The 24,619-nt window shown below is 34.9% G+C and overlaps 5 protein-coding genes across 8 annotated transcripts; 3 read left to right on the forward strand and 2 right to left on the reverse strand.

The window, feature by feature from the left end:
- Positions 1-8,570: 8,570 nt before the first annotated feature.
- On the forward strand, positions 8,571-10,336 carry LOC134242548 (uncharacterized). The gene is made up of 5 exons (XM_062724653.1): positions 8,571-8,779; positions 9,455-9,519; positions 9,612-9,758; positions 9,908-10,021; positions 10,125-10,336. The coding sequence occupies exons 1-5, from the start codon at positions 8,571-8,573 to the stop codon at positions 10,334-10,336; spliced, it is 747 nt and encodes a 248-aa protein (XP_062580637.1).
- A 125-nt stretch (positions 10,337-10,461) lies between these two features.
- LOC134242528 (putative nuclease HARBI1) lies at positions 10,462-12,032 on the reverse strand. Its single transcript, XM_062724633.1, has 5 exons — positions 11,932-12,032; positions 11,441-11,552; positions 11,121-11,310; positions 10,686-10,893; positions 10,462-10,546 (listed from the first exon to the last, which is right to left on the reverse strand). Exons 1-4 carry the CDS (start codon positions 11,995-11,997, stop codon positions 10,698-10,700), a joined length of 564 nt encoding a protein of 187 aa, XP_062580617.1. The 5' UTR covers positions 11,998-12,032; the 3' UTR covers positions 10,462-10,546; positions 10,686-10,697.
- A 681-nt stretch (positions 12,033-12,713) lies between these two features.
- Positions 12,714-13,845, forward strand: LOC134242525 (putative nuclease HARBI1). Of its 3 annotated transcripts, XM_062724629.1 has the most exons (5): positions 12,714-12,855; positions 12,986-13,078; positions 13,142-13,175; positions 13,413-13,620; positions 13,759-13,845. In XM_062724629.1, exons 1-4 carry the CDS (start codon positions 12,744-12,746, stop codon positions 13,606-13,608), a joined length of 435 nt encoding a protein of 144 aa, XP_062580613.1. In that variant the 5' UTR covers positions 12,714-12,743; the 3' UTR covers positions 13,609-13,620; positions 13,759-13,845. The 3 variants fall into 3 exon arrangements, with proteins under 3 accessions (XP_062580613.1, XP_062580611.1, XP_062580612.1); XM_062724627.1 differs by having other exon boundaries at positions 12,986-13,175; XM_062724628.1 differs by having other exon boundaries at positions 12,986-13,175; positions 13,413-13,616.
- On the reverse strand, positions 13,817-15,506 carry LOC134242549 (uncharacterized). Its single transcript, XM_062724654.1, has 5 exons — positions 15,502-15,506; positions 14,787-14,851; positions 14,547-14,693; positions 14,284-14,397; positions 13,817-14,180 (listed from the first exon to the last, which is right to left on the reverse strand). The coding sequence occupies exons 1-5, from the start codon at positions 15,504-15,506 to the stop codon at positions 13,924-13,926; spliced, it is 588 nt and encodes a 195-aa protein (XP_062580638.1). The 3' UTR covers positions 13,817-13,923.
- Positions 15,507-16,754: 1,248 nt separating this feature from the next.
- LOC134242516 (protocadherin-9-like) lies at positions 16,755-23,683 on the forward strand. Of its 2 annotated transcripts, XR_009986874.1 has the most exons (6): positions 16,755-17,633; positions 18,167-20,143; positions 22,310-22,402; positions 22,609-22,741; positions 22,953-23,372; positions 23,571-23,683. XR_009986874.1 is itself a non-coding variant. In XM_062724618.1 (5 exons), the coding sequence occupies exons 1-5, from the start codon at positions 17,001-17,003 to the stop codon at positions 23,228-23,230; spliced, it is 3,114 nt and encodes a 1,037-aa protein (XP_062580602.1). In that variant the 5' UTR covers positions 16,755-17,000; the 3' UTR covers positions 23,231-23,683. The 2 variants fall into 2 exon arrangements, 1 of the variants encoding a protein (XP_062580602.1); XM_062724618.1 differs by having other exon boundaries at positions 22,953-23,683.
- The last annotated feature ends 936 nt before the right edge of the window (positions 23,684-24,619 follow it).

Below are 24,619 nucleotides of genomic sequence, written 5' to 3' on the forward strand. Positions count from 1 at the left end.
AACCAACACGTTTTTTAATTTGTTTGTAATTTATTTAGTGATTATCTCTCATTACTTATCTGCATCTACTGATTTGAAGTGATTTCCTTGCTGTCATCAATATTTTGATGCTGCGCACCTCAAATTATTACAGTGCATATTTTCTTTGGTAAAGGGTATCATAACAATAGCTTTATATATAGGAATTGTTCAAACTGAAAACAAAATTCAAAGCAGAGTACCATAGTACATGTAAATTGCATGATGGGTTCAAAAAGTGAATTACCTATATAGCTTATATGTGTCTAGTGTAATTTACCTTAATGAGCTGCCAGGAAGGATTCATATAATCTACTGCATTTCTCGCCAGACAGTTCGTGTATCAACTTTATCTGCCAACCCAATATCCATTGTCTGCAATTTATCTGTTACTTTTAATTTAATGTGGAAATTTTCTTGGAAAACCAGCCTATAGCCAATTTTTGTCACAGTAAAATGGAATAGTGTCATATTTATCTTTTTTAGATAGAAAAAGTTTGAATACTCTCTCTCTCTCTCTCTCTTTCTCTCTCTCTCTCTCTCTCGCAAGATAGGATTTTTGTGATTGTAAATTTGCCTTTTTCTGTTCGTCAAAGATTTTCAAATCAATGTTTGTTCCCCCTCCATTGGACCAGGTTATTTTTTTGTCCCCCTCCCCCTCCTCAATAGGACCAGGTATTACTTCCACATGATTAAAAAAAAATTATACTCAGTTGAATATTTTTAATCATTATATAAAAAGAGCATAGGTTCTTGGTGCAAAGAACCACAGGCCTTTAGATCGCTTACAAAAATTTTGGGGTGTTAAAAAAAATACATGTATTATTTTTATACAAATGTTGTAAGAGATCCAAAGGCCTGTGCAAAAATCAAAGGGGATGTATTTTTATAATAGTTTTGTCCACATTTTTTATTTGAAAAATAAATTAAGTATCCCTGTACAAATGTAGTAGCGTATGTTTTTAAATGCATTTTCAAATAGAAAATATTTTAATATGAAAATCATTACGTTGACCATTTGCCTATGTCATTGAAGTCTGCCTATGATGAAATGGCTCGTACCTCGCACATAATGTTTGAATGTGGAGTCAGCCACAGGCGCTTGATGTTTTTAACCTTTCTCTTCATAAACAAAACATTCCCTATACTATAATAATACGTTATTATTATAGTATAGGAATTTTATATTTATGAAGATAAAGGTTAAAAACGTCAAGCGCCTGAAGACAAATCAGGGGAAAAAATCAAAATAAATATCACATTTATACATATAAATGAATCTTCATCCCTACTCTAAAAAGGCCGTCAACGGGTCTCAAACTTTGGATTTTTTAAATAACATTTAGTACAAAGACTCATTTTTTACTATCACAAATAAAAGCTTCAAGGAACATCTGCACAAAACACACTAAGAGTTATCTTTCTTTGTTTTCCATGTTGGCTAAGGGAAAAGAAAAGAAAACAAGAAATGAGCCTTCACCCTTCCCCCTTCTCCCCTTAGGCAGGATACACACAGCTCTCGCAATATCGTGTACCGGTAATTGAGGGAAAATTCTTGTGCATTACGTGTCTAACTCTATTGCCCATGAATTATCGTTTAGTTCAGTTTTATTTTCTTATGTGTATGGTACTGTGTGATTTTTTTGAGTTTTTTTTTTTTGTCAAAAAAAATTGTTGTTCAATATTGTGCATTCAAGCATGCTCGTTAAGAATAACAAAGGAGGCATTATTGTTTGGCATTGGTGTTGATTACTAGGTATAGTTGGAACTTTTGAATAGTTGGCAGTTGGTACGTGGCAATGTAATAAGCAATAAGTAGTTGATAAATAATAACAGTATAAGTAGATGGCAATGACAGTAATCAGTTTACAATCACAGTAAACAGTTTACAAAACCAGTTGACAATGACAGAAGGAGTTGGCAGTGAAAGTAAATAGTTCATAGTGACAGTAAGCAGTTGACAGTAACAGTAAGCAGTTGACAGATGCGTACAGGTACAGTGAACAGTCGGCAGTGACATTAAACAGTTGACAGTGACAATATGCAGTCAACCGTGACAGTAAACAGTCAACAGTGACAGTAAACAGTTGATAGTGATAGTCAGCAGTTGGCATTGACAGTGAGTAGTGACAGAAAACAGTTGACAATGAACAGTTAACAGTGACAGCAGTCAACAGTGACAGGTAACAGTTGACAGTGACAGTAAACAGTTTACTGTGACAGTAAACAGTCGACAGTGACATTAAGCAGTTGACAGTGACAGGTAACAGTCGACAGTGACAGTTAGCAGTCGACAGTGACAGTAAGCCGTCAACAGTGACAGGTAACAGTCGACAGTGACAGTAAACGGTTTACTATGACAGCAAACAGTCGAGAGTGACATTAAACAGTCGACAGTGACAGTAAGCAGTTGACAGTGACAGTAAGCAGTCAACAGTGACAGGTAACAGTCGACAGTGACATTAAACAGTCGACAGTGACATTAAATAGTGCCAGTTAAGAGTTGACAGTGATGACAAACAGTTGACAGTGACAGTAAACTGTCGATATTGACAGTAAGCAGTTGATAGTGAAAGAAGGCAATTGGCAGTGACGATAAACAGTTGACAGTGAGTAGTGACAGAAACAGTTGACAATGAACAGTGACAATAAACAGTTGACAGTGAACAGTGGCAGTGAACAATGACCAATTGATAGTGACAGGAAGCAGTTGGCAACGACAGTAAACAGTTTGAAGTTGTAGTATGTAGTGTCTGACTGTCCTTTTTTGGAATTTCATATATAACATAAAGAAAAGTGATCCTCCCAAACATTCCCGGATCTACATGTAGGGTTTAAATCATTCCCTATCTTTATTGCTTAGGATAAGAAAGTGCACGTGTTTAAAGTCATAAGTACGATGAAATATGTTGATGAAGTGGTAGAAGCTTAAAAAAAATGAAGAAAACTATAGATACAAGTATAAACCACTTTTTGTCAAATAAAATATTTTTTTAAAAAGGTGTCTTGCGTCAGTTGGCGTCGTTCAATCATGTCCATAAGTTTCTGTGGAAGATAACAGTCATCGACAGTGTAATTAAAGTAGACGCACGGGTACTTGTTTCGTACACCAACGTATACGAAACAAGTTCATCATAGGCATAGGAACCGGGGGGCTCCCCCCCCCCCCCCCCCCCCCCCCCCCCCCCCCCCCCCCCCCCCCAACTTTTTTTTTTTTATAAAAATAGACATTATGTAGGGATTTGAAATTGTGATATACCTTTTTTTGTTGGTTTCGCCCCCCCTTCAATTTGCTTCCGACGCCCATGGCCAGTAATAAGATACACTTTTTTCTCACTGAATTTAAAACATGGCACTGATGCACACTACTGCTGATTCAAAAATGCAGTCAATATATCCATACAACAAACTGAATGCTGACGATGTACAGAACCCTGACGATAACAATATAGTCTCCGTCATCAATGGTGATTCCTATGACTATAATATTCTAAAAGATAATTAAACATGTTTCTTTCCGTCTAAAATTTCATAGGACCTCGTTTTATTTTCAACGAAGACGGAAATTCCCATTCACTATGATTATACACAGAGGTTCGAATTTAGGTTAGATTTACACCTGATATTCAATGGAGGGACCCAAAATTACAAACTTGGCATAAAACACGAAGCTGTAAAACTAGTTCCCCGTGCTAGAACATCTGTACCAGCACCTGAGGGATTTTATTAGCCTTAAATTGATCCATCCACCGTGTTTATATCCTTAGACAAAATTAAAATCAAGATTTCGATTAAAATTCATTGAAAATGGATAGAATTTTGTTTTAGTGCTTGTAAGCTGAGCCTATACTGGTTCTTATTTTCCCTTTTCGGTTTTTAATGGCTGATCACAAGACCAGGTCTCTTGTAGTGACAGATGTGCTTTACTATCATCATAAAGTTCAAAGTTAAGACATGGACATTATCAAGAAGAGTAGAAGAAGACATTTTTGAAAACGACAGTTTAAGATAATCATGCAGATTCTGAATATTATTATATGCCTGTACGGTGTAGTAAAAAAATGCATTCTCTACAATTTGATATGGTCATGGTATCGCAAGAGGAGAGAAGTGAATATGAAATTCAGATAGCAAAAACAATATTTTTTTATTTACAGAATTGTATGATTTTAATTTATTTAATTAATCGTTTAATTCCTTATTTCCAAATAGAAAATGGATTATCGGTTTCATTTGTTTTTCCTCCGTTCTCGTGAAAGTGAGGGGACATTAAATTAATCTCTTTCGTCTGTCCGTCTGTATAGGTCTGTCCATCTGTCACAAAAACTTTAACCTTGGTCATCTCTTTTGAATGAGAAGAGAAAGGCATATTACACATGTGTATTGCCTGTGACAAGGCCTCTCTAAATGCACTATGATCTTTGACCCTGTAACCTTGAAGTTTGACCTACTTTTAAAACATTTATACCTTACTTTGAATTGGCCATAACTTTGGAATTAGAAGGGACAGGGCTTTCATATTAGACAAACGTATTGCCTGTGACAAGACCTTTCTAAATACACCATGACTTTTGACGCCGTGGCCTTGACCTTGAAGTTTAACCTTCTTTTAAAAAATAAACATTACCCTGAATTGGCCATAACTTTTGATTTAGAAGACGTAGGGCTTTCATATTATACATGTGTATTACCAGTGACAAGACCTTTCTACATACACTATTATTTTACCTAGTGACCTTGACCTTGAAGTTTGACTTTCTTTTCAAAACGTTTGACAATAATCATTAATTACTATTGAATGAGAAGAGACAGGGCTTTCATAGAAAACCTGTGTATTGCCTGTGAAAGACCTTTCTAAATACCTATGATTATTTTTTATCTCGTAACCTTGACCTTGAAGTTTGGTGTACTTTTCAAAAATGTAAATTTTTCCTTGAAACTTTTGATTGAGAAGAGATAAGGCTTTAATAGTTGATAAGTACATTGTCTGTGACAACATATTTGCGAGCATGCTATTATTTTTGACCCCTTGATTATGATCTTCACGATTGACCTTATTTTCAAAAAAATCAACTGTTGTGCTAACTTCTGAATGACATATGATAGGGCATTCACAGTTTATATTTGACACAACAAATATGCCATAAATACTGACAACTCACCTACAAAACACCGAAAGCAGGGGACCACAATTCTTTGAATTTGCTTATCATGTCCCGTAATTGAAGATTCGAGGGTACATAGTTTTGCCCTGTCCGTCCCTCTGTCTGCCCGTATGCCCGCAAACAATTTTTTTGCCCGTAACTTTTGAGTTGGTGAGACTTAAGCTTTCATATTTCACAGGTGTATTCCTTGTGACAAGACGTTTCTTTGGGTATCACCAAATCTGACCTCTTAACCTTAGAGCTTAACATACTTTTACAAAAAATTACCAGACTCTAACCTAGGCCATAACTTTTTGAACAATTGGTGCTAGGACTTTCATTGTGTATTCATTGTGTCAAAGTCTTTAAAATCTTTAAAATAGTGACAAGGTCTTTTAATGGGATACATATTTTGACCTTGACCTTAGAGTTTGACCCACTTTTAATTTTTTTTTCATTGGCCATAATTTTTGAACAGTTAGTACTATAGCTTTCATATTTCACAGGTTCATTCCATATTGCAAGACCCTCCTTTGGATACTAACAATCTTACCTTTTGATCTTGACCTTGGAGTTTGATTTCCATTTGAGAAACTTCAACCCCCAGCATCAGCTGCATACGGGTTAATCAGTGTTTCATGGTTTTCTGTCCCCATTATCGAAGATTTGGAGATACAGTGTATATAATTTTTGCCCTGTTCGTCGTCTGCGTGTCTGTCTGTTTGTCGGAGAAAACTTTAACATTGTTTATAACTTTTGATTGGTTTGACCAATGGCTCTCATATATTATGTTGTGTATAAATTCCTTGTGACAAGACCTTTTTGGGGTATCAATACATTTGACCTTGGACTTTGACCCAATTTTGCAAAGATTTGCCCAAATTTAACCCTGTCCGTAACTTGTAAACAGTTGGTGTTAGGGCTTTCATATGTATTTTCATTGCGACAAGAATTTTCCATGAATATACATAATTTGACCTTTTGACATAGACCCTTAAGTTTGATCCACTTTTAGATACCTTTAACCTTCGACATAATTTTTGAACAGGTAGTACTAGGGCCTTCAAATTTCACAGATGTCTCCCATGTGACAATGCCATTCTTTGGATACTTACAAAATTGACCCTTTGACCTCGACCTTGGAGTTGGAGAAAATTTTTAAAAACTTTAACCTTCGCCATAAATTTAGAACAGTTGGTGCCTGGACGTTAATATTTCACATGTGAATTTTTTTATGGTTACCTTTAATTTGATTTTGAATTTGACATTTAAGTTGCACTTACATTTAAAAAAAACTTTAATTTTGGCCACATTTTAATGGTTAGTGCATGGGCCATCATATTTTATAGATATATTCATTGAGACATGTACTCTCTTTGGAAAACAGCATTTTTCATCACTTGACCTAGGGGCTTGACTTGTATTTGAGAAACTTCAACCTTCGCCAAAAGCTGTTATACTCGGGGGATCTCTGTTTCACAAACACATCTTGTTTTTTTTTACTTATTATTTCAAAAAGCTTATGGATTTAATGGAGTATATTTTACAGTTTAAGAGTGAAAGGAAACCATCTGACAAATATGCAGAAATAGATTGTAATTCATTTAAATATTTCATTTCTGCCCTTCCCTGGCCATCTCTGACGAGAATGTGCGCATAGCCGCATACGGTTAGTCCACACATTGTGTGTCGGGTATAGAAGCAAACTGCCTGTTAATTCCTGTTGGCTGTCTTTTATAACCTCTCCTGTCTTCATTATTGGTCCGGTGTCCTTGTCTTGTCTAAATAAATTAGTGACAGGCAGTGATCAAATCAGCCCCGACTCTGTCGAGCTTTTCAGCTTCCGTGCCATATTCTATGCTCTGAATACATCCACTAAACTTACTTATGAATTATAAAGTGCTTAGTGTCGAGTTCCATAAATTTGACTCTATATCCAATTAAAGGAAATATTCTGTTCAACCATCGGGGGATTAGTACGTTAGCTTTTGAAGACCAGCTAGGCGGGTAATTTTGATCGTGAATAATTCTATGACCCCGGGTCAAGCACTAAGGCGTTAACGACCAAAATTTAGAATATAGTGGAAGAAATCAATGCAATTATAGAAATGTACAAAGACTGTCTCGAAGTTAGTGAAGTGCAATGAGAAATTAATGAAGCACATTCTTAATTAACTCCCAAAGAGGAGTCGCCTTACTCTCCTATGGGAAGTATTTCCATATACAACATGCACATCGTCGTCTGAAACTCAGTTTGAACTCCAGAAAATCACCACTTCGTCATGGAAATCGTTTCCTCATTTCCTCCTTTTATCCACAATTATAACTAATTTGATTGTTTTAAGAACTTGTTTTAAGAACTTTTAGGCTGTATAATTTAAACTAAACGTCTTGTAGATAATTTGTACAGGCTACAAAGATTGAGATCAACATTATACAAATTTATTATACCTCTATTGATAATACTCGAATTTGATTGGCTGGTAAGAAAACTTTAAAACACAACAATGACTCCAAATGGTACTGTTTACAGCAATTCTGACCTAGGAATCATTGCACGTGGGATATAATGACCCGGTCATTATTTTTAATGACCGCTAAATATGACCGCTTAATCAAAAATTCGTTTTTGAGCGAAGTTCATGCATAAAATACTAATTATTCGAAAAAAAAACAACGTTTTTTAAAATTGTGCATGGTTTGTTTTGCATTACATACAGAATACGGTAAAATTTTATCGTTACAATATATCGTTTCAATATATCGTTACAATTCAGTTCAATAGAATGTGGAGGCGGCTCTTTAAAGAGTTGAATTCTGTGTTAGATTTTGACTGTGTAGAGGAAAAGTAATCGTTAGTTATAACAATGTATGTCGCTATCAACCAAATATTGTTTTAATCAGTAAATCATTATGCAAAAACTTACACGACTTGCAGACGTCAATGTAAACCAACTTCACTATCCGGTCTGTAGCGAATCCCGATCCCGATCAAAGGAAGAATTGACAACGGTTAGAGATTCATACTTTTCGATATATATCGGTGTAATAAAACAATTAATTACCCCTTGTGAGTTCAACATGGTGAAATAAGGACCCGAGACCTGGCCCACTCGATGACCTCACCTGACCTCGGCCGCTACGCGGCCGAGGTCTGGCCCCGCCGTCACCAAAAATTCCTCAACCTCACCCTCAATACTCAACTCAAACCCCTTGAGGTTTCCCTAACTGAGGATTTCCTCAATTCACCGTCACCAAACAGACTGAGTATCACCTCAATAGAGGTGATTTTTTTTCCCTCAACTCAGTTGAGGTGTTACATCAATAACATCGCGCACTTTCGCGGAATTTTTACGTAATGATTTTACGCAATAAATATCTGTCGTCTGTGTATTATTTTGTATGAAAATGGATGAGAAAGACATAATTGGGTTGATATCAGGGGGTAAAAGGAAACGGGGGGCTAATTGGACCAGCGAGGAGGAGATAACTTTAATTGAAGAGGTTTTAAAATTCGAACAACAACTATTTGGAAAGATGAAAGGGGCGGGGGTTAAAGGGAAACATGGAAAGGTAAAAGAAGAAACTTGGAAGTCCATCACTGACACACTGAATTTGTAAGTACTGTTATATCAATCTGAATTCACTTACTTTTTGTTTTGACCCATGACCAGACGATTCTCGCTGTGATCTCCCTTTGTAGGTGTAAACACAAATTTTATCCCAGTATATTCCAGTCCTAAATTAATACGGACAATGTTTTCTGTCGTAACCGTAAATGCCCACGGTTAATCAAAATTCCTCCGTTAATTTAATAAAATTTCATCTTAAACAGCATCACATATGTTGGTTACACCGTTATGTCGTGTATTATATACCATTTCTGGTCATAAACGACGAAAGCGGGTGGGGGCTCAAATATAGGTACAAACCACTTCAGACCGCGGCTTCAGACATTAATAATATTGGAGATTAAAGAAATTCATTTTAAAATAAAAAATCAAGTCCCAAATGGGGGGAAATAATTTGACCACCCTACAGATTTTTTTAAAAATAGGATACAAGAAAACGAATATAAATGACTACAAAAAAAATTTTTTTTTAACAAACAAAACAAAAATATAACTATTTAAATAAACAAAATATAATTACCGGGTATGTTTAAGTATATTCTATGTGATTATCCACTATTATATTTAAAAGAAAATGTTACACTTTTAAAGTGAGATGTCAAATTTGTCAAACACAAACTAGAATTTATCAATGTTTTGTTTTTAATTTCATTTATACAGACAATTTAAAAACGACAGAACATCTGACTCCATCTACAAAAAGTATGACAACATCAAACAGAGAGGTAAAATGTTATTACTTTTTTTTAGAGTTGAGCAAAGTATTTTTGGGAAATATTTATCAATGAGAAATGTTTAAAATCGCCATCAATTGTAGCAAAAGAGAAAATTGATGACATACGCAGGCCCAAGACTGGGGGAGGTCCACCATCAGCGCCCCTCACTCAGGCAGAGGAGGCCTTGTATCAGGCAATGGATACGCGACCCAACATTGTTGGCCTGGTGGGAAGCATTGATACCGATGGTAATTTAAACAATGTCACTTATTTCAGAGGTAGAACTTTGCCAGAGTAAAATTCTCCTTCTCTAGTAGAGTTAAGATTTAAAAAATGTCATATTTTGGGACCACGGAAAACTTTAAACATTTAATATACATGTACATTGTAATTATAGAACCAATAACATCTGTCCAAACACAAGAGTTAGCAGCAGTTGTTGAAGGAACCGGTGATGCTTCAACATCCTCTAAGAGCCCCGGTTTAAGTTTATCATTTAGTACAAATTCAGGTAAGATACCTATCATTTTAAAAATATATTAACACTAATCTTTGATAAGATGGTACATACGCAAGTACAGTGTATATATTTGCATTTATATTTTTTGTGAAAGATGTACGGCCTAAGGAAAAGAAGAGGAAGATGGTACCACGAGAGATCTTGGATGATCTAGAGATAAAAAATAGTAAACTTGAAAATGAGAAGCTGACACAACAAATAAACAAGCTTGTTCAAGAACAAAAGAAATTAGCCTTAGAGGAGAAAAAATTGCAAACGGAGATTGAAATGCTTGAGATTAAAAAATCATATTTATTGTGTAAATGAAGTTCTGAATTTCCAGAATTCATCATAAACCCTGTTTGTCAATGACTTACTACTTTTGAGAGGCTCTGAATAGATCACAAACTCTTGAATTGGGATCAGTAAATGTGAAATATTTATTTTTTAAACTATAAATAAACGTATGTACTTCAGTATATCAAATGAAATTCTGAAACATATGTCACTATAAACCGTCAACCACTTGAAAATGACCTGAAATAGACAAAAAAATGTTATATAAATAATTGTTATTGGTTGAATCAATGTATAGTTGTATACATACACGTAAGTTGTGTGATCTTCGGTATTATGAATTCAAAAAATATGCAAGTGTTTATGAATATGTGCATACCTACATGTAGCTCTACCCGAAATACGTCTGTGCGATATAGTCTCGCAAGTGACTTCCCTCTGGAGAATTGCACACAACTTGGTGGGCCGTCGGGTCAAATGCATCCTCTTGCTGGTCCAATCTATCCATCACATCACCAGTTCGAATCCCAAGATTATGAAGGATGACGCAAGCGACAACGTATGCTACTGCCTGTTCAGGGACCGTTCTGTAAAAAAAAAATCAAATTAGATTTGAATTTTTACTTAATTAGATGTATTTTGATTGTGGTATTCCCCAAGAGATGGCTGTCAATTATTTTAGTTGGAGCCAATATGAAATATTTAGACGGTTTATCTGTTAAAAAATTATAGAGGGTATTATTTACTGAATATAGCAAAATATGTTTTTTAGAAGTTGCATGTATTTCATCTAAATAATGCAAAGCTTCTTTACCTCAGAGTTCCTTGAAGACAGGAAAACCTCCGTTTCAGAATTCCAAAACTTTGCTCAATAAGAACTCTGGTTCGACACAGAGATGCATTAAATCGTTGGTGAGCGTTTGTCTGCGGGTTGAGGTATGGTGTCATTAAATAGCGTCGACAGGGGTATCCAGAATCGCCCAACAAAATGCCATTGTGTTCACCTAAACGTACAAGAGTTTCTTAATTGAATTTCTTGAATAATAACCTTCAACATTTCAAATTTGTTTCCCTTCTCCATCGATAAACAAATGTATCAATATTTTTTAGTAAAATATAAATAAAGTTGTTTACCTCTTTCGAATTGTCGACAAAGGAAGGATTCCCGCCAAATCCTGCTATCATGGACACTACCGGGCCAGCTGGCACACACACTCGTGAATTGGAAGTTGGCATCACAAACCATCTATTTGAAATCAAAATGAAACCCTAACTTTTTAAGATGGCTGATAAATTGCATATAATGCTGCAGAGTTAAAGAATTTAAATAAAAATAATATTGATATGTAGTCTCGTAGCATCAGAAGGGGTGTGGGAGGCAACTTTTTGTTGCAGTATAGTCAGCTAAATATGATTTAGTAATTAGGAGTTCAAACGACTTTTAAAATAAAATTCTGCTTATCAAGTCCTTTTTTCAGGGGAATAGATTTTTTCATTGGCTGCCCCTTTCAAATACGACGCTCATATCACTGATGTTTTGATTAAATAGTCTATAACTTCAACATTGGAAGCATTTGATGTGAGATAAAACAACAAATAAAATAAAGAAGAAATATGATACTGACCTGTACATTCAAAGAATGGAATCCCTTTCTATTCACAAAATCCGGTTCATTTTCAGTTGGAGCCATAATTCTAATGAATGTTCCATCAACGCATCCCAGTGTGTTCGAGAATCCTGTGTAAATTTATTATACAATGTATAGTGTTTAAGTTTTTATTTATTGTCTAACTTACAATGTGTGGTAAAAATAGTACATATATATATATATAGATATGACATCCCTTTAAAAAAAACATAGTCATTAGCAGAGGTGGGATCTTGTAAAGGCTATGGGAGGGGGCAGTTTGAGGTCGGGGTAGAGGCCCATCGCCATACACAAAAAATGATTTATTAAATCTTTTAAATCGTGCAGGGGGGGAGGAGGTCAAATAGAGCCGCCGTCACCAACATCCCTCAACTCAACACTCAGCCTCAACTCTGAGGTTTTCCCTCAAATATCTCACCTCACCCTCAAGTCACCGTCACCAAAAAAAATTGAGGGATTTTCCTGAGGAAATCCTCAAATATTTAAGGATAGCTTATTACATATTATATAAATACGTCGTATTTGAAAGGGGCAGCCAATGAAAAAATCTATTCCCCTGAAAAAAGGACTTGATAAGCAGAATTTTATTTTAAAAGTCGTTTGAACTCCTAATTACTAAATCATATTTAGCTGACTATACTGCAACAAAAAGTTGCCTCCCACACCCCTTCTGATGCTACGAGACTACATATCAATATTATTTTTATTTAAATTCTTTAACTCTGCAGCATTATATGCAATTTATCAGCCATCTTAAAAAGTTAGGGTTTCATTTTGATTTCAAATAGATGGTTTGTGATGCCAACTTCCAATTCACGAGTGTGTGTGCCAGCTGGCCCGGTAGTGTCCATGATAGCAGGATTTGGCGGGAATCCTTCCTTTGTCGACAATTCGAAAGAGGTAAACAACTTTATTTATATTTTACTAAAAAATATTGATACATTTGTTTATCGATGGAGAAGGGAAACAAATTTGAAATGTTGAAGGTTATTATTCAAGAAATTCAATTAAGAAACTCTTGTACGTTTAGGTGAACACAATGGCATTTTGTTGGGCGATTCTGGATACCCCTGTCGACGCTATTTAATGACACCATACCTCAACCCGCAGACAAACGCTCACCAACGATTTAATGCATCTCTGTGTCGAACCAGAGTTCTTATTGAGCAAAGTTTTGGAATTCTGAAACGGAGGTTTTCCTGTCTTCAAGGAACTCTGAGGTAAAGAAGCTTTGCATTATTTAGATGAAATACATGCAACTTCTAAAAAACATATTTTGCTATATTCAGTAAATAATACCCTCTATAATTTTTTAACAGATAAACCGTCTAAATATTTCATATTGGCTCCAACTAAAATAATTGACAGCCATCTCTTGGGGAATACCACAATCAAAATACAATGTACATGTAATTAAGTAAAAATTCAAATCTAATTTGATTTTTTTTTTTTTACAGAACGGCCCCTGAACAGGCAGTAGCATACGTTGTCGCTTGCGTCATCCTTCATAATCTTGGGATTCGAACTGGTGATGTGATGGATAGATTGGACCAGCAAGTGGATGCATTTGATCCGACGGCCCACCAAGTTGTATGCAATTCTCCAGAGGGAAGTCACTTGCGAGACTATATCGCACAGACGTATTTCGGGTAGAGCTACATGTAGGTATGCACATATTCATAAACACTTGCATATTTTTGAATTCATAATACCGAAGATCACACAACTTACGTGTATGTATACAACTATACATTGATTCAACCAATGACAATTATTTATATAACATTTTTTTGTCTATTTCAGGTCATTTTCAAGTGGTTGACGGTTTATAGTGACATATGTTTCAGAATTTCATTTGATATACTGAAGTACATACGTTTATTTATAGTTTAAAAAATAAATATTTCACATTTACTGATCCCAATTCAAGAGTTTGTGATCTATTCAGAGCCTCTCAAAAGTAGTAAGTCATTGACAAACAGGGTTTTTGATGAATTCTGGAAATTCAGAACTTAATTTACACAATAAATATGATTTTTTAATCTCAAGCATTTCAATCTCCGTTTGCAATTTTTTCTCCTCTAAGGCTAATTTCTTTTGTTCTTGAACAAGCTTGTTTATTTGTTGTGTCAGCTTCTCATTTTCAAGTTTACTATTTTTTATCTCTAGATCATCCAAGATCTCTCGTGGTACCATCTTCCTCTTCTTTTCCTTAGGCCGTACATCTTTCACAAAAAATATAAATGCAAATATATACACTGTACTTGCGTATGTACCATCTTATCAAAGATTAGTGTTAATATATTTTTAAAATGATAGGTATCTTACCTGAATTTGTACTAAATGATAAACTTAAACCGGGGCTCTTAGAGGATGTTGAAGCATCACCGGTTCCTTCAACAACTGCTGCTAACTCTTGTGTTTGGACAGATGTTATTGGTTCTATAATTACAATGTACATGTATATTAAATGTTTAAAGTTTTCCGTGGTCCCAAAATATGACATTTTTTAAATCTTAACTCTACTAGAGAAGGAGAATTTTACTCTGGCAAAGTTCTACCTCTGAAATAAGTGACATTGTTTAAATTACCATCGGTATCAATGCTTCCCACCAGGCCAACAATGTTGGGTCGCGTATCCATTGCCTGATACAAGGCCTCCTCTGCCTGAGTGAGGGGCGCTGATGGTGGACCTCCCCCAGTCTTGGGCCTGCGTATGTCATCAAATTTCTCTTTTGCTACAATTGATGGCGATTTTAAACATTTCTCATTGATAAATATTTCCCAAAAATACTTTGCTCAACTCTAAAAAAAAAGTAATAACATTTTACCTCTCTGTTTGATGTTGTCATACTTTTTGTAGATGGAGTCAGATGTTCTGTCGTTTTTAAATTGTCTGTATAAATGAAATTAAAAACAAAACATTGATAAATTCTAGTTTGTGTTTGACAAATTTGACATCTCACTTTAAAAGTGTAACATTTTCTTTTAAATATAATAGTGGATAATCACATAGAATATACTTAAACAATTTTGAAGTTGTTTTATATTTTCCAGACAGTATTGTGATTATCCTTAATGCATATATTATAAATAAATATTTAAATTCTATCTGCTAAAAAAATTATTCCTAAAATATTAAGAAATTGTAAATTTTATAGGATCTTCAAAATTCAAAGTTTTAAATCGTCTCCTTGTTAATCAATGCGTTTTAATCCCTTTAATTTAGGGCAGTACTTATAAAAGATAATTTGAAGAAAAATCAAAGTTTATGTTACTTTATTAACATACTATAGTAAACAAAGACCAACTGCTATTTTCAAGTTTGATAAGGTGGATTTGCTAATTGATAATCCACCATTCTCGATAAACAAGATTTTCCTCTATCAGACTCTATTAACATTATCAACATTGATTTTTTGATTACGGTAAATTGTGATTCTATCTTCGGGGTTCAATCGTACATAGCTCATGTGGATTTTTGGACAGGTTATTAACGGACTAAATATTCACATGTCCTTTGTCTTTTTGCTTTCCAATTTTAACCTCATTGCCGGGAGGAACACTGGTGCGTTTGATGTTCATTTTATTATCATATTTCAAAACTAAAAACACGGACCCTAATTCATTTCCATGTTCTAATTGAATAAATTTTATTTGTTTACATGATCACAATAACTAGTCGCACGTTTTTTGATGTTTCGCCTCCTAAACAAATTTATCTTGTTTGACAGCCTGGTCATAATTAATGTATGTGGTTTGGCGCTTTATTTTAATGCACGGATCAACTAAAAATCGGTCGGATTATTGAATAATTCTCATGTACATTTTTACGTAAAAAACCCTCGGTCTAATCAATACACTCTACTCATCTCAGAAGAACGTCTGATATTTGTGTAACCTGTTGAAAAAGTAAACACTCGGACAGCTAATCGACTGACTTCAACGCATCTTCTTCTATACTTGTTGTTTAATCAAACCTAAAGTCTGTATAAATTAAAAAAAGATGCAACTGAATTCAAAACCAGTTAGTGCATGTAATGATATTGAACTACTCGGACCTCCTCTGGGGTTTCCTGCGACAAAATGGAACCTCAAAACGATAATAATAAAGTAAAGAAGGAAATTGAAATAAAAAGAAAAGAATTTTTCTATAGCCCTTAGCTTAGAATTTAGGTTTTGATGTAGGGCGAGCAGCCCTTTTTACCAAAACGACTTCTCACAACCGGCGGTGATCTTTATTTTGGTTGAGTATTTGAGTAAATGATCTCCTTGAGAACACTTGAATATCATTCTGGAGAAGAAATCAAATATTTCAATAGGATACAAAATAAATTTATTTCAATACTGCGAAATAATTGTTTTTCTTGGAGGTTACCGGGGTCTGTGCTTTATTCCCTTCATATCTCAATTTCTTTACAGAAAATATGAAAAAGCCCTCCACTTTTCATACAGTGCATTGCATTTTACACTTCAAAAGAACAATTGAATCAATGCCATTGAGAATATTGATGCGACTGTGTGAGTATTTATTTTAATAATCTTGCAATATTCAATTAAAAAATACTTTAACAAGGTAAATCTTGACAAGAAGAAAATCCGGGACAAGATAAAAGTAGATCCCCCAAGGTTATTTTCGCTTGAATAGAGCGTATTACTAACGCTGTCTTTGACTTCCGAGACTTAATGCAACACTCCCTCTGATTGGTCGATAATTGAAAAGTGGGCGGGGGAATCATATTGAGTTAATTCAGGTGTGAAAGGAAAATATTGTATCGTGGAAGTTAACTTGTAGTGAATATAAAACACCTGATTGGAGTTGTTTGTATAGAGGTTTGTGTGAAAAAGATCAGCATTCGATGAGACATTTATCCTGAATTCGTCTCCAAAAGTCAATATTGAACTTTGTCATTAGACTGTGTTCACTTTTTACTTCGTAAGGAGATTTTCAACACATGTTACAATGAAGAGATCAATTTTCAAATAAATAATTAAAATTTTTCGAGGAACTTTAAACTTTTTTCCTGTTCAAATAAATTTCGAAGATGGAGTTGTGGATGCTAGTGCTTATTTTCCCACTGCATTTCGCTTTCGGACAAATTGTGGAATATAGTTTACCAGAAGAAAAAGCACCTAATACTTATATTGGAAATGTAGCCCAAGATGCCAACATCTCAGGCCTAGCACAAACCGAGGACCTATTAAACATGGAATATCGCATTTTATCTCAGTCTAACCCCTATGCAGAATTATTTTCTATTAACGAGAAGGATGCCAACTTATACACAGCTAAGCAAATTGACAGAGAGACGGTGTGTAAATTTGATGAAAAGTGCATCCTAAAAGTGGATGTCATTGCGAGATCATCATCTGGAAACTTCTATCAGAAAATTCAACTCAATCTACAGATCCTGGATATCAACGACAATTATCCCAAATTCTCCAGGGGCAGCATCGACGTGGAATTGTCTGAGGGTTCGTCCGTGGGTACGTCCGTGCAGATTGAGGGTGCGATCGATGCCGACACGGGGATGTACGCCGTACAGAATTATGTCATCTCCCCCAATGACAGTCCATTCGATGTCCACTTTCAGAAGAATGTAGACGGTAGTTCTATCGTTAAGCTGGTACTCCGAGAAGCTCTGAACCGCGAGGATCGGGAGTATTACCTCATCCAGGTAACACAAACATGACACATACATGTACTATCATCATACATCTACCCTATATGATCTCATTCTTACAATATTCAGCCAATTTCTTACTCTTATCTTCATTATCGAGTTTCACTCTTTATTTTTCTCGATGGCTCTATTTCTAAGTTATACCATTCAAACAAAAATATTATGCTTCTCTCTTCATTGTAACAATTTAAATCTGCTGAGAATCTCTAAAATGTATTTAAATCAGTTTCAATACAGGTAAGAATAATTTAAAGAAAAATCCTTTCAGTTTCATATAATTAAAGCTAATTTAACTTTGAGAGTGAATTTAATTTTTATTCACGACTGACAGATAAAAGAAACATGACAATGTTTGATCTGTGTGAGAATAAAATCTACAGCGCAACATTTAAACTCTTATAGCTGGTCATCCATCAAAATTATTTTGACAGCCAGACATCTTTATTTAGAAAGTTTGTTTTTATTCCTTTTTTTTTTTAAAAAATTAATAAATGCATAAAAATAATATGTTCTCTTTTTTGTTTTAGGTTCTAGCTCAAGATGGCGGAAACCCTCCACGATCCGGCATTCTCAATGTCAACGTTTACGTCACCGACGTCAACGACAATTCCCCCGTCTTTATCACCTCTAACCTGAATGTGACAATTGATGAAGATGCTGCAATCAACTCAACTATTCTTGTCGTCCGGGCAACTGATGCAGACAAGGGAAATAACTCCGTGATTGTCTATAGTATAAGTGAGCGGCAAGATCTTCGTATTCAAACTCTTTTTGGAATCGAACGCTACACTGGACGCCTGCTTCTAAAGGAATCTCTAATTTTTGAACCCGGAGAAAGTTATAAGATCATAGTAGAAGCTAGTGATAGCGCTAAACAACCAAGAATTTCACAGACCCAGGTTATAGTCAATGTTAATGATACTCACAATAACCCACCCCAGATAACTGTAGACCCTCTTTCCGGTACTGCTGATGCAGAAATTTCAGAAAAAGCCAAATTTGGTGCTCCGGTCTCACATATTACCGTTTTTGATCCAGACACTGGGTACAATGGAAGGGTTAACTGTTCTGTCGACGACAAAGCTTTCGCTGTACAACAGTTTGGAGAGCCAAGCGGTTATAAAGTTGAATATAAAGTAGTCGTGAATCAGCCTCTGGATCGAGAAAATTTGGGAGTGTACAGAGTGACCGTTCTTTGTGAGGATGAAGGACATCCCAAACTGAACGCATCCGCAACATTCCATGTGAGGCTAATTGACGAAAATGACAATTACCCAGTTTTCAGCCAGAAAGTGTATCAAATCATGAAAGCTGAAAACAATGAAGTTGGCGACGTTCTTTTACAAGTGACAGCCACTGATGAAGATACTGGTGACAATTCAATGATAAAATATCACTTACAACCTTCCGTGTATAATTTTGGGATAGATTCTGTTACTGGACTTGTCAAAATATTATTCAAAATGGACAGAGAAACAGTGAATGAATACAGACTAATAGTATATGCCGTGGACCAAGGCGAGGATCCAAAGACTGGGTCGGCGGAGATCCTCGTCCAGGTGTCAGACCTGAATGATAATGCTCCAGTCTTTGAAAACGATAATTTGAATTTTAATGTGCCAGAAAACTTTGGACGTAATGTCACGGTAGGAGTGTTGTTAGTGTCTGACGGAGACAGTGGTGAAAATAACCGAGTATCGTTTTCCATAGACCCCAAGTCAAAGCCTGGCCTACCGTTTGAAGTATTCTCCAATGGCTCTATGATTGCTGTAAACAGCTTGGATCGAGAGGAACATTCCGCATATACTTTCGATGTGATCGCAAAAGATCACGGTGTCCCCTCCCAATCCACCCGAGCTAATGTGACCGTTCGAGTCCTAGATATGAATGACAATGCTCCTGTTTTCATCTTCCCTACCATTAATAACAATACTGTTACCATTTCATACCAAACCCAACCAAACCAGGTCATTGCGCACCTTAAATCTAAAGATTCAGACGAAGGACTAAATTCAAAAGTCACCTACCTAACCCCTGGAAGAAATCTCTCCAATCTATTTCAACTTAATACTCTGTCTGGGAGGATAATCTTAACAAGGGCCCCCAATGAGGAAGATGTTGGGTCCTATACAATGCTAGTGTATGCCCAGGATAAGGGGACCCCTCCGAAAATTACCCAGGCCTTTCTGACCATTGTCATCAGTAACATTCCCCTAGATGGGGCAAACATATCCCCCGTGCAACAGGAACACAAGTTTTATATCATTGCTATAGCTATCACCTGTGTTACTGGTGTCATTGCAGTAGTAATCATTTTGACAATTTGTTTAATTAAACGTGCAGATCGCCTTAAGATGAAGTATCAACAATCTCATAATGAATGTGAGGTGAACCAAGGATTCGAACCCAGGAAAAAAGTGAGTTTTTCCATGGATGCCCCGGATTCCCCCAAAGTTGTTACCCACGTGACCTCAAATCAACTTTATTCTGCATTAGCTAACCAGGTAGGCCTTTTAAAAATACAATTACAGGTTATAAGTTAAACTTATTATATTCAATATTTCTTAATTTTAAATTATAAATAGGCAATAAATGTCATTTTTTGCCATTTGATATTCTTTGCTCTAAGCTATAATTCGACAAAGCATGAACTATTTTCTTAAAAGATAAATTAGTTTATATAATTGATATTCATGATTGAAAAACAATTATAAGAAGGGAAATGTCACTGTTCGACAAAGGTTACATCGTAAATCAGTCAAAATCGAGTATAATTTACATTCTGAATAGGGGCGTAATGAAATAATTTCCTGCCTCACATATTTATGATCCCTAAGTTCATTGAAAACCTAGATTTGTCATAAAATGGTCATAAATCCTACCTATGTCCCCTTTGGTCAGTGTGACCGCGTCACTAAAAGAATAAAACAAGATATTGTTAAATTCAATTAAAAGGGAAAGCGTGTTGGTGATTTAAAGCGATAAGATAAACCGGGACAATGGAATTCTCATCAAACTTATCTGACCGTGCAATTGTCGTATACAAATCTGGAGATCCAGGGAAAACTATCAAACATAAACTTCTTAGGTATAACAGGGTGTTAAAAAATGGGAGAAAAGGGTGGAATGTTTATACTGATCATGGTATAGGGTATTAAGCTAGTTTTATTCTCGGTTGACCCAAGACAAATCGGTGCTGTTCTAAGCTCGTAAACATGGCAAAGGGTGGTCAATCGTGTCGTTGCAGATGGATAAAAAGATAAACTAGGTGCGTATTAGTGTAAGTGATGTCAAAATATTTCCAAACGCATAATTACATAAAGCCCACAAGCCCCAAATCTGCCCATGAACAATACAGCCTAAATGCTTTAACACCCTAACAGCAGGTCCTCGGTGAAAACATTTTCGTGGTATTTAGTCTGCGCTTGCACAATGTATCCTTCAGTGCTTTGTAACACCAAAAAACAGCGGGTATCGGTTTAAACTTTTACGTATTTCTAAGCAATGCCATCTATCCATAACTGAACGGACTATGTAGGTTTTAGTTGGCCCCTAGGAAAGAACGGCTTCGTGACGGTCTTTGGTCGGGAAACGAACAAGACACACACGTAACGTTAGACTCTCGTGTCCCCTGGCTGTTTATACGGCTTCAAACACTGGATGATTTGCTGTGGACCTACTGTTGGTCTGTCCGCAACAAAGAATAGAAAAAATCACCAGTTTTGCTTCTTGTTTTTCTTATATTGTAATTGAAAAGGTTGTAAACTTCAGTATTATTTTTCAATGTGACAAAACAAGAAAATGTTCGCTGAAGTCTGTGTCGCGGAAAATTTAATAATTGTAAAACATTTTACTACAGATTTTGAGAAGAATGGGAAAATTTAATATTATCTTTTTGAAAAAAAAAATCTAATTTGAATCCATGATAAAGCGCAAAATTAAGGGGTCATCCAAATTTTTGTATCTTAATGTATAGAACATTTTTATTAAATTTAAATGTACATGTATCCTATACTTAGTGCAAATGAAGGTCAGTTTTTTGCAAGATTTCGGGATTTATTATTTATCTCTTAGATCTGAAATATTTTCGTTTTCTCAGTAATCTGTCATGTTTATTGATGAGTCCTGTCCACATCTGCCATTCGTTCCCGCGCCGTGTCATATACAGATAATTTTGACACAATTTTTCGGAGGTGACCAATCGTTTAATCTCGTCCGTACATCTGATTGATGGATTTGAAATTGTCGTTTTCCTGCACATATCGTCTGCATCATCATCGCTTGGCTTGAGATACAAAAGTTGCGAACTCGAGGAACTCTTAAGAGTGGAAATAAATTGGTGGTCGCACGACATGCTTTATGGTTGAAGTGAGCATTGTAATCACGGCATAATTGCGACAACATTTGTGTCCAACCCTCTTAAAAACTTCCCTGAATTTGCATAAGGAAAAATAAACAATTTGACGTTGATATTTAGTTATTTCAATATGAACAGCAACATTTCAATAATGGATCAAAAATAAATATTTATATAGTATTATAATTAAAATATTTTTTAGTACGTCAAGAACATTTGTGTATGCATACAGGCCAATCTTAGGCATTTTTTTAAAGTTAAGACAACTATTAAATTTATTATATGCATATTTTTTTAAAATTGATTTCTTTAGGTGGCCGGTTCCAGTCGTTTGAACTACCAGCCTCGATATCACAATGAAATGTATGACAGACAACGGAGTCAAAACACTTCCACTTCAAACAAGGTATGGATTGGTTTGAAGAAAATGTACTTTTCCTTTTCCTTTTGAAAATTAATTCAAAATTTTTTTTAATTTTATAAATCTTCCTCGATCCCAATGAATGATGATAATTTTTGCAAATGTTATAATAAAACAAACATACATATAAATGGAACACGTGTTACCTTCTCAAAAAGATAATGCAATATAGATTTTGGTATTTTTGATAGGCTTTGCATAATACTACTCACGAAGGCGACAACCACAGCATCAACTCGGCAGATACAGCGACAAGTGACAGCGGAAGAGGCGGAAGTGACGACATGAACACTAGTTCCATGTTTCCTAGTTCTCTAGATTTTGGTAATTTGCTCTAATTTTTCAAAGTTTATTTTGCTAAAAGGGATTGCATTTATGAAATCATGATAGTTCATAGTTTATATGTGCAAATACTGAAATTACTGTTGAAACTGAGGAGTGGAAATGCTTTAATAGATTAACCGATTTATTTTCATTTTGAATAGTAACGAAATAAAGGAAAACAGTTTATATTTAACAATTTTATACATTACAGATCAAGACAGTAGAACGAGAAGTAACCGCTCAAATTCATCCCACCATGAAAGAGATAAATCTAAGTCTCAAACAACGCCACCTAGTGACTTTTTCAATTTAGACTTTTCTTATGGTAGTAATGTGTATCCAAATTTAAACAGTTCTTATCCACACGGACTAGTCCCTTATAATACTACCGGAAATGACGACAGTACCACGACATCTGGTAGCTATGTCCTTGACCCAGAAGAAGAAATGAAAGAGGTCACTCAGCCAAGCAACAGATGCATTGTTTGAGCAATAGTCCAATAATCAAAGTGAATAATTAATCAGACATTAGAGAGGGCGAAAAAACTTGTGAAATAGAAAATTGTCCTGTGGATGGCGTTTTCCAAAGTGCCATTAATGAAAAAACGTGATCAATCGGAACTGATAAAAGGTGAGAAATTTCGCAGATTCATAAAAACAGGCTTAATTCTACATCAAACAAACGAGAGAGAAGTGTCAGATTGGATATGTGACTATAGAAAAAGGGACTGTTTAATAAAGAACAAACTGTTTTCACAACACTGAACTGTTTGTTAAGTGAAAACCATTTATCTGCTTGACGTTTAAAGACTTTATTTGCTCTTTTCAGACAAATTTTACTCTTGTGTTCCAACAAAGGAATGTGCCAAAATGACTTCAAACCAAAGAAATACTCTGTTTTTTTTTTTTTGTTATATTTTCTTACATTAAACATAAAATTCATATCTTCTTGTTTTTATTTTGTCTGTTTTATGCTTTTTAATTTGTTGTTGAGCTCTTTGTTAATACAGTTATTTTGTCTGTCTTTGTATCAGGCCCTAACGTATGCTTAAAATTATTTCCTTCAAGAAATAAAATTACCCAAATCATAAGGAAGATCACAAGCTTTGTGTCCATTTAAGCTTTATAGTTCAGAGAGAAAAATATTTCACGTTTTCTTTTTTTTATACATGTATTTTTTTATAAAAGAAATCAAGTAAATATAAATAAAATAAATATATTTTTATATTTCAACAAAACTTCGGCAGTTCCTTTATCAGTATAAATAAATGATATGTTTTCCATTTTGATATTACCTTATAATTTATCTTTTAAAATAAATTTTATCAAAAACCGGATACAGAAATATTTTGAGCTTAGATAATCTTTCTACTTCACAGAAGTTAACGGCCAGAAAAATGAAAATGAGTAGGAATAAATTCATTTTAATACGTTAAGCGTTTTTCTTATGAGATAAACTCATATATGCGGTAATATACACAGGCACCTGAAGTATGGATGATACCCCCCCCCCCTTTTTTTAATGAAAAAAAATGTAAGAGTGTATAATACCTTATGTCGTTAATGCAAACAGATTGTACTTTTTCTCACGTTAAAAAAATGGCCCTATTCGGTATATAAATTTTTTATTATACCGAATAGGGCCATTCTTTAAACGTGAAAAAAGTACAATCTGCTTGCATATAACGACATATAGATGTGTTTGACGGGGAAATTTTATATTTTCGAGGTATTACACACTCTTACATTTTTTTTTCATTAAAAAAAAGGGGGGGTATTATCCATACTTCAGGTGCCTGTGGTAATATATTCAATTTGGAATTATAAATTTATTAATATTGTACTTTTTTGAATATAGAAAACTTCTCAATTACATTT

Source organism: Saccostrea cucullata, unplaced genomic scaffold (assembly GCF_032062105.1).
Source record: "Saccostrea cucullata isolate Sc308-1 unplaced genomic scaffold, CSIRO_AGI_Scuc_v1 ctg266, whole genome shotgun sequence".
In the NCBI taxonomy this organism is placed as follows: domain Eukaryota; kingdom Metazoa; phylum Mollusca; class Bivalvia; order Ostreida; family Ostreidae; genus Saccostrea; species Saccostrea cuccullata.

What these genes read in the sequence shown, in the direction of transcription:
- LOC134242516 (XM_062724618.1), top strand. Translation starts at nt 17,001, where the DNA reads ATGGAGTTGTGGATGCTAGTGCTTATTTTCCCACTGCATTTCGCTTTC. An exon ending in GGGAGTATTACCTCATCCAG is followed by an intron (nt 17,634 to 18,166) that starts GTAACACAAACA and finishes TTTTTGTTTTAG; the next exon opens with GTTCTAGCTCAAGATGGCGG. An exon ending in ATTCTGCATTAGCTAACCAG is followed by an intron (nt 20,144 to 22,309) that starts GTAGGCCTTTTA and finishes TGATTTCTTTAG; the next exon opens with GTGGCCGGTTCCAGTCGTTT.
- LOC134242549 (XM_062724654.1), bottom strand. An exon ending in TGACAACATCAAACAGAGAG is followed by an intron (nt 14,694 to 14,786) that starts GTAAAATGTTAT and finishes CATCAATTGTAG; the next exon opens with CAAAAGAGAAATTTGATGAC. An exon ending in ATCATTTAGTACAAATTCAG is followed by an intron (nt 14,181 to 14,283) that starts GTAAGATACCTA and finishes TTTTTGTGAAAG; the next exon opens with ATGTACGGCCTAAGGAAAAG.
- LOC134242548 (XM_062724653.1), top strand. Translation starts at nt 8,571, where the DNA reads ATGGATGAGAAAGACATAATTGGGTTGATATCAGGGGGTAAAAGGAAA. An exon ending in ATCACTGACACACTGAATTT is followed by an intron (nt 8,780 to 9,454) that starts GTAAGTACTGTT and finishes TCATTTATACAG; the next exon opens with ACAATTTAAAAACGACAGAA. An exon ending in GGGAAGCATTGATACCGATG is followed by an intron (nt 9,759 to 9,907) that starts GTAATTTAAACA and finishes TTGTAATTATAG; the next exon opens with AACCAATAACATCTGTCCAA.
- LOC134242528 (XM_062724633.1), bottom strand. Translation starts at nt 11,997, where the DNA reads ATGGCTCCAACTGAAAATGAACCGGATTTTGTGAATAGAAAGGGATTC. An exon ending in TCCATTCTTTGAATGTACAG is followed by an intron (nt 11,553 to 11,931) that starts GTCAGTATCATA and finishes GATTTCAAATAG; the next exon opens with ATGGTTTGTGATGCCAACTT. An exon ending in TTGTCGACAATTCGAAAGAG is followed by an intron (nt 11,311 to 11,440) that starts GTAAACAACTTT and finishes TTGTACGTTTAG; the next exon opens with GTGAACACAATGGCATTTTG.
- LOC134242525 (XM_062724627.1), top strand. Translation starts at nt 12,744, where the DNA reads ATGGTTTGTGATGCCAACTTCCAATTCACGAGTGTGTGTGCCAGCTGG. An exon ending in TTGTCGACAATTCGAAAGAG is followed by an intron (nt 12,856 to 12,985) that starts GTAAACAACTTT and finishes TTGTACGTTTAG; the next exon opens with GTGAACACAATGGCATTTTG. An exon ending in TGTCTTCAAGGAACTCTGAG is followed by an intron (nt 13,176 to 13,412) that starts GTAAAGAAGCTT and finishes TTTTTTTTACAG; the next exon opens with AACGGCCCCTGAACAGGCAG.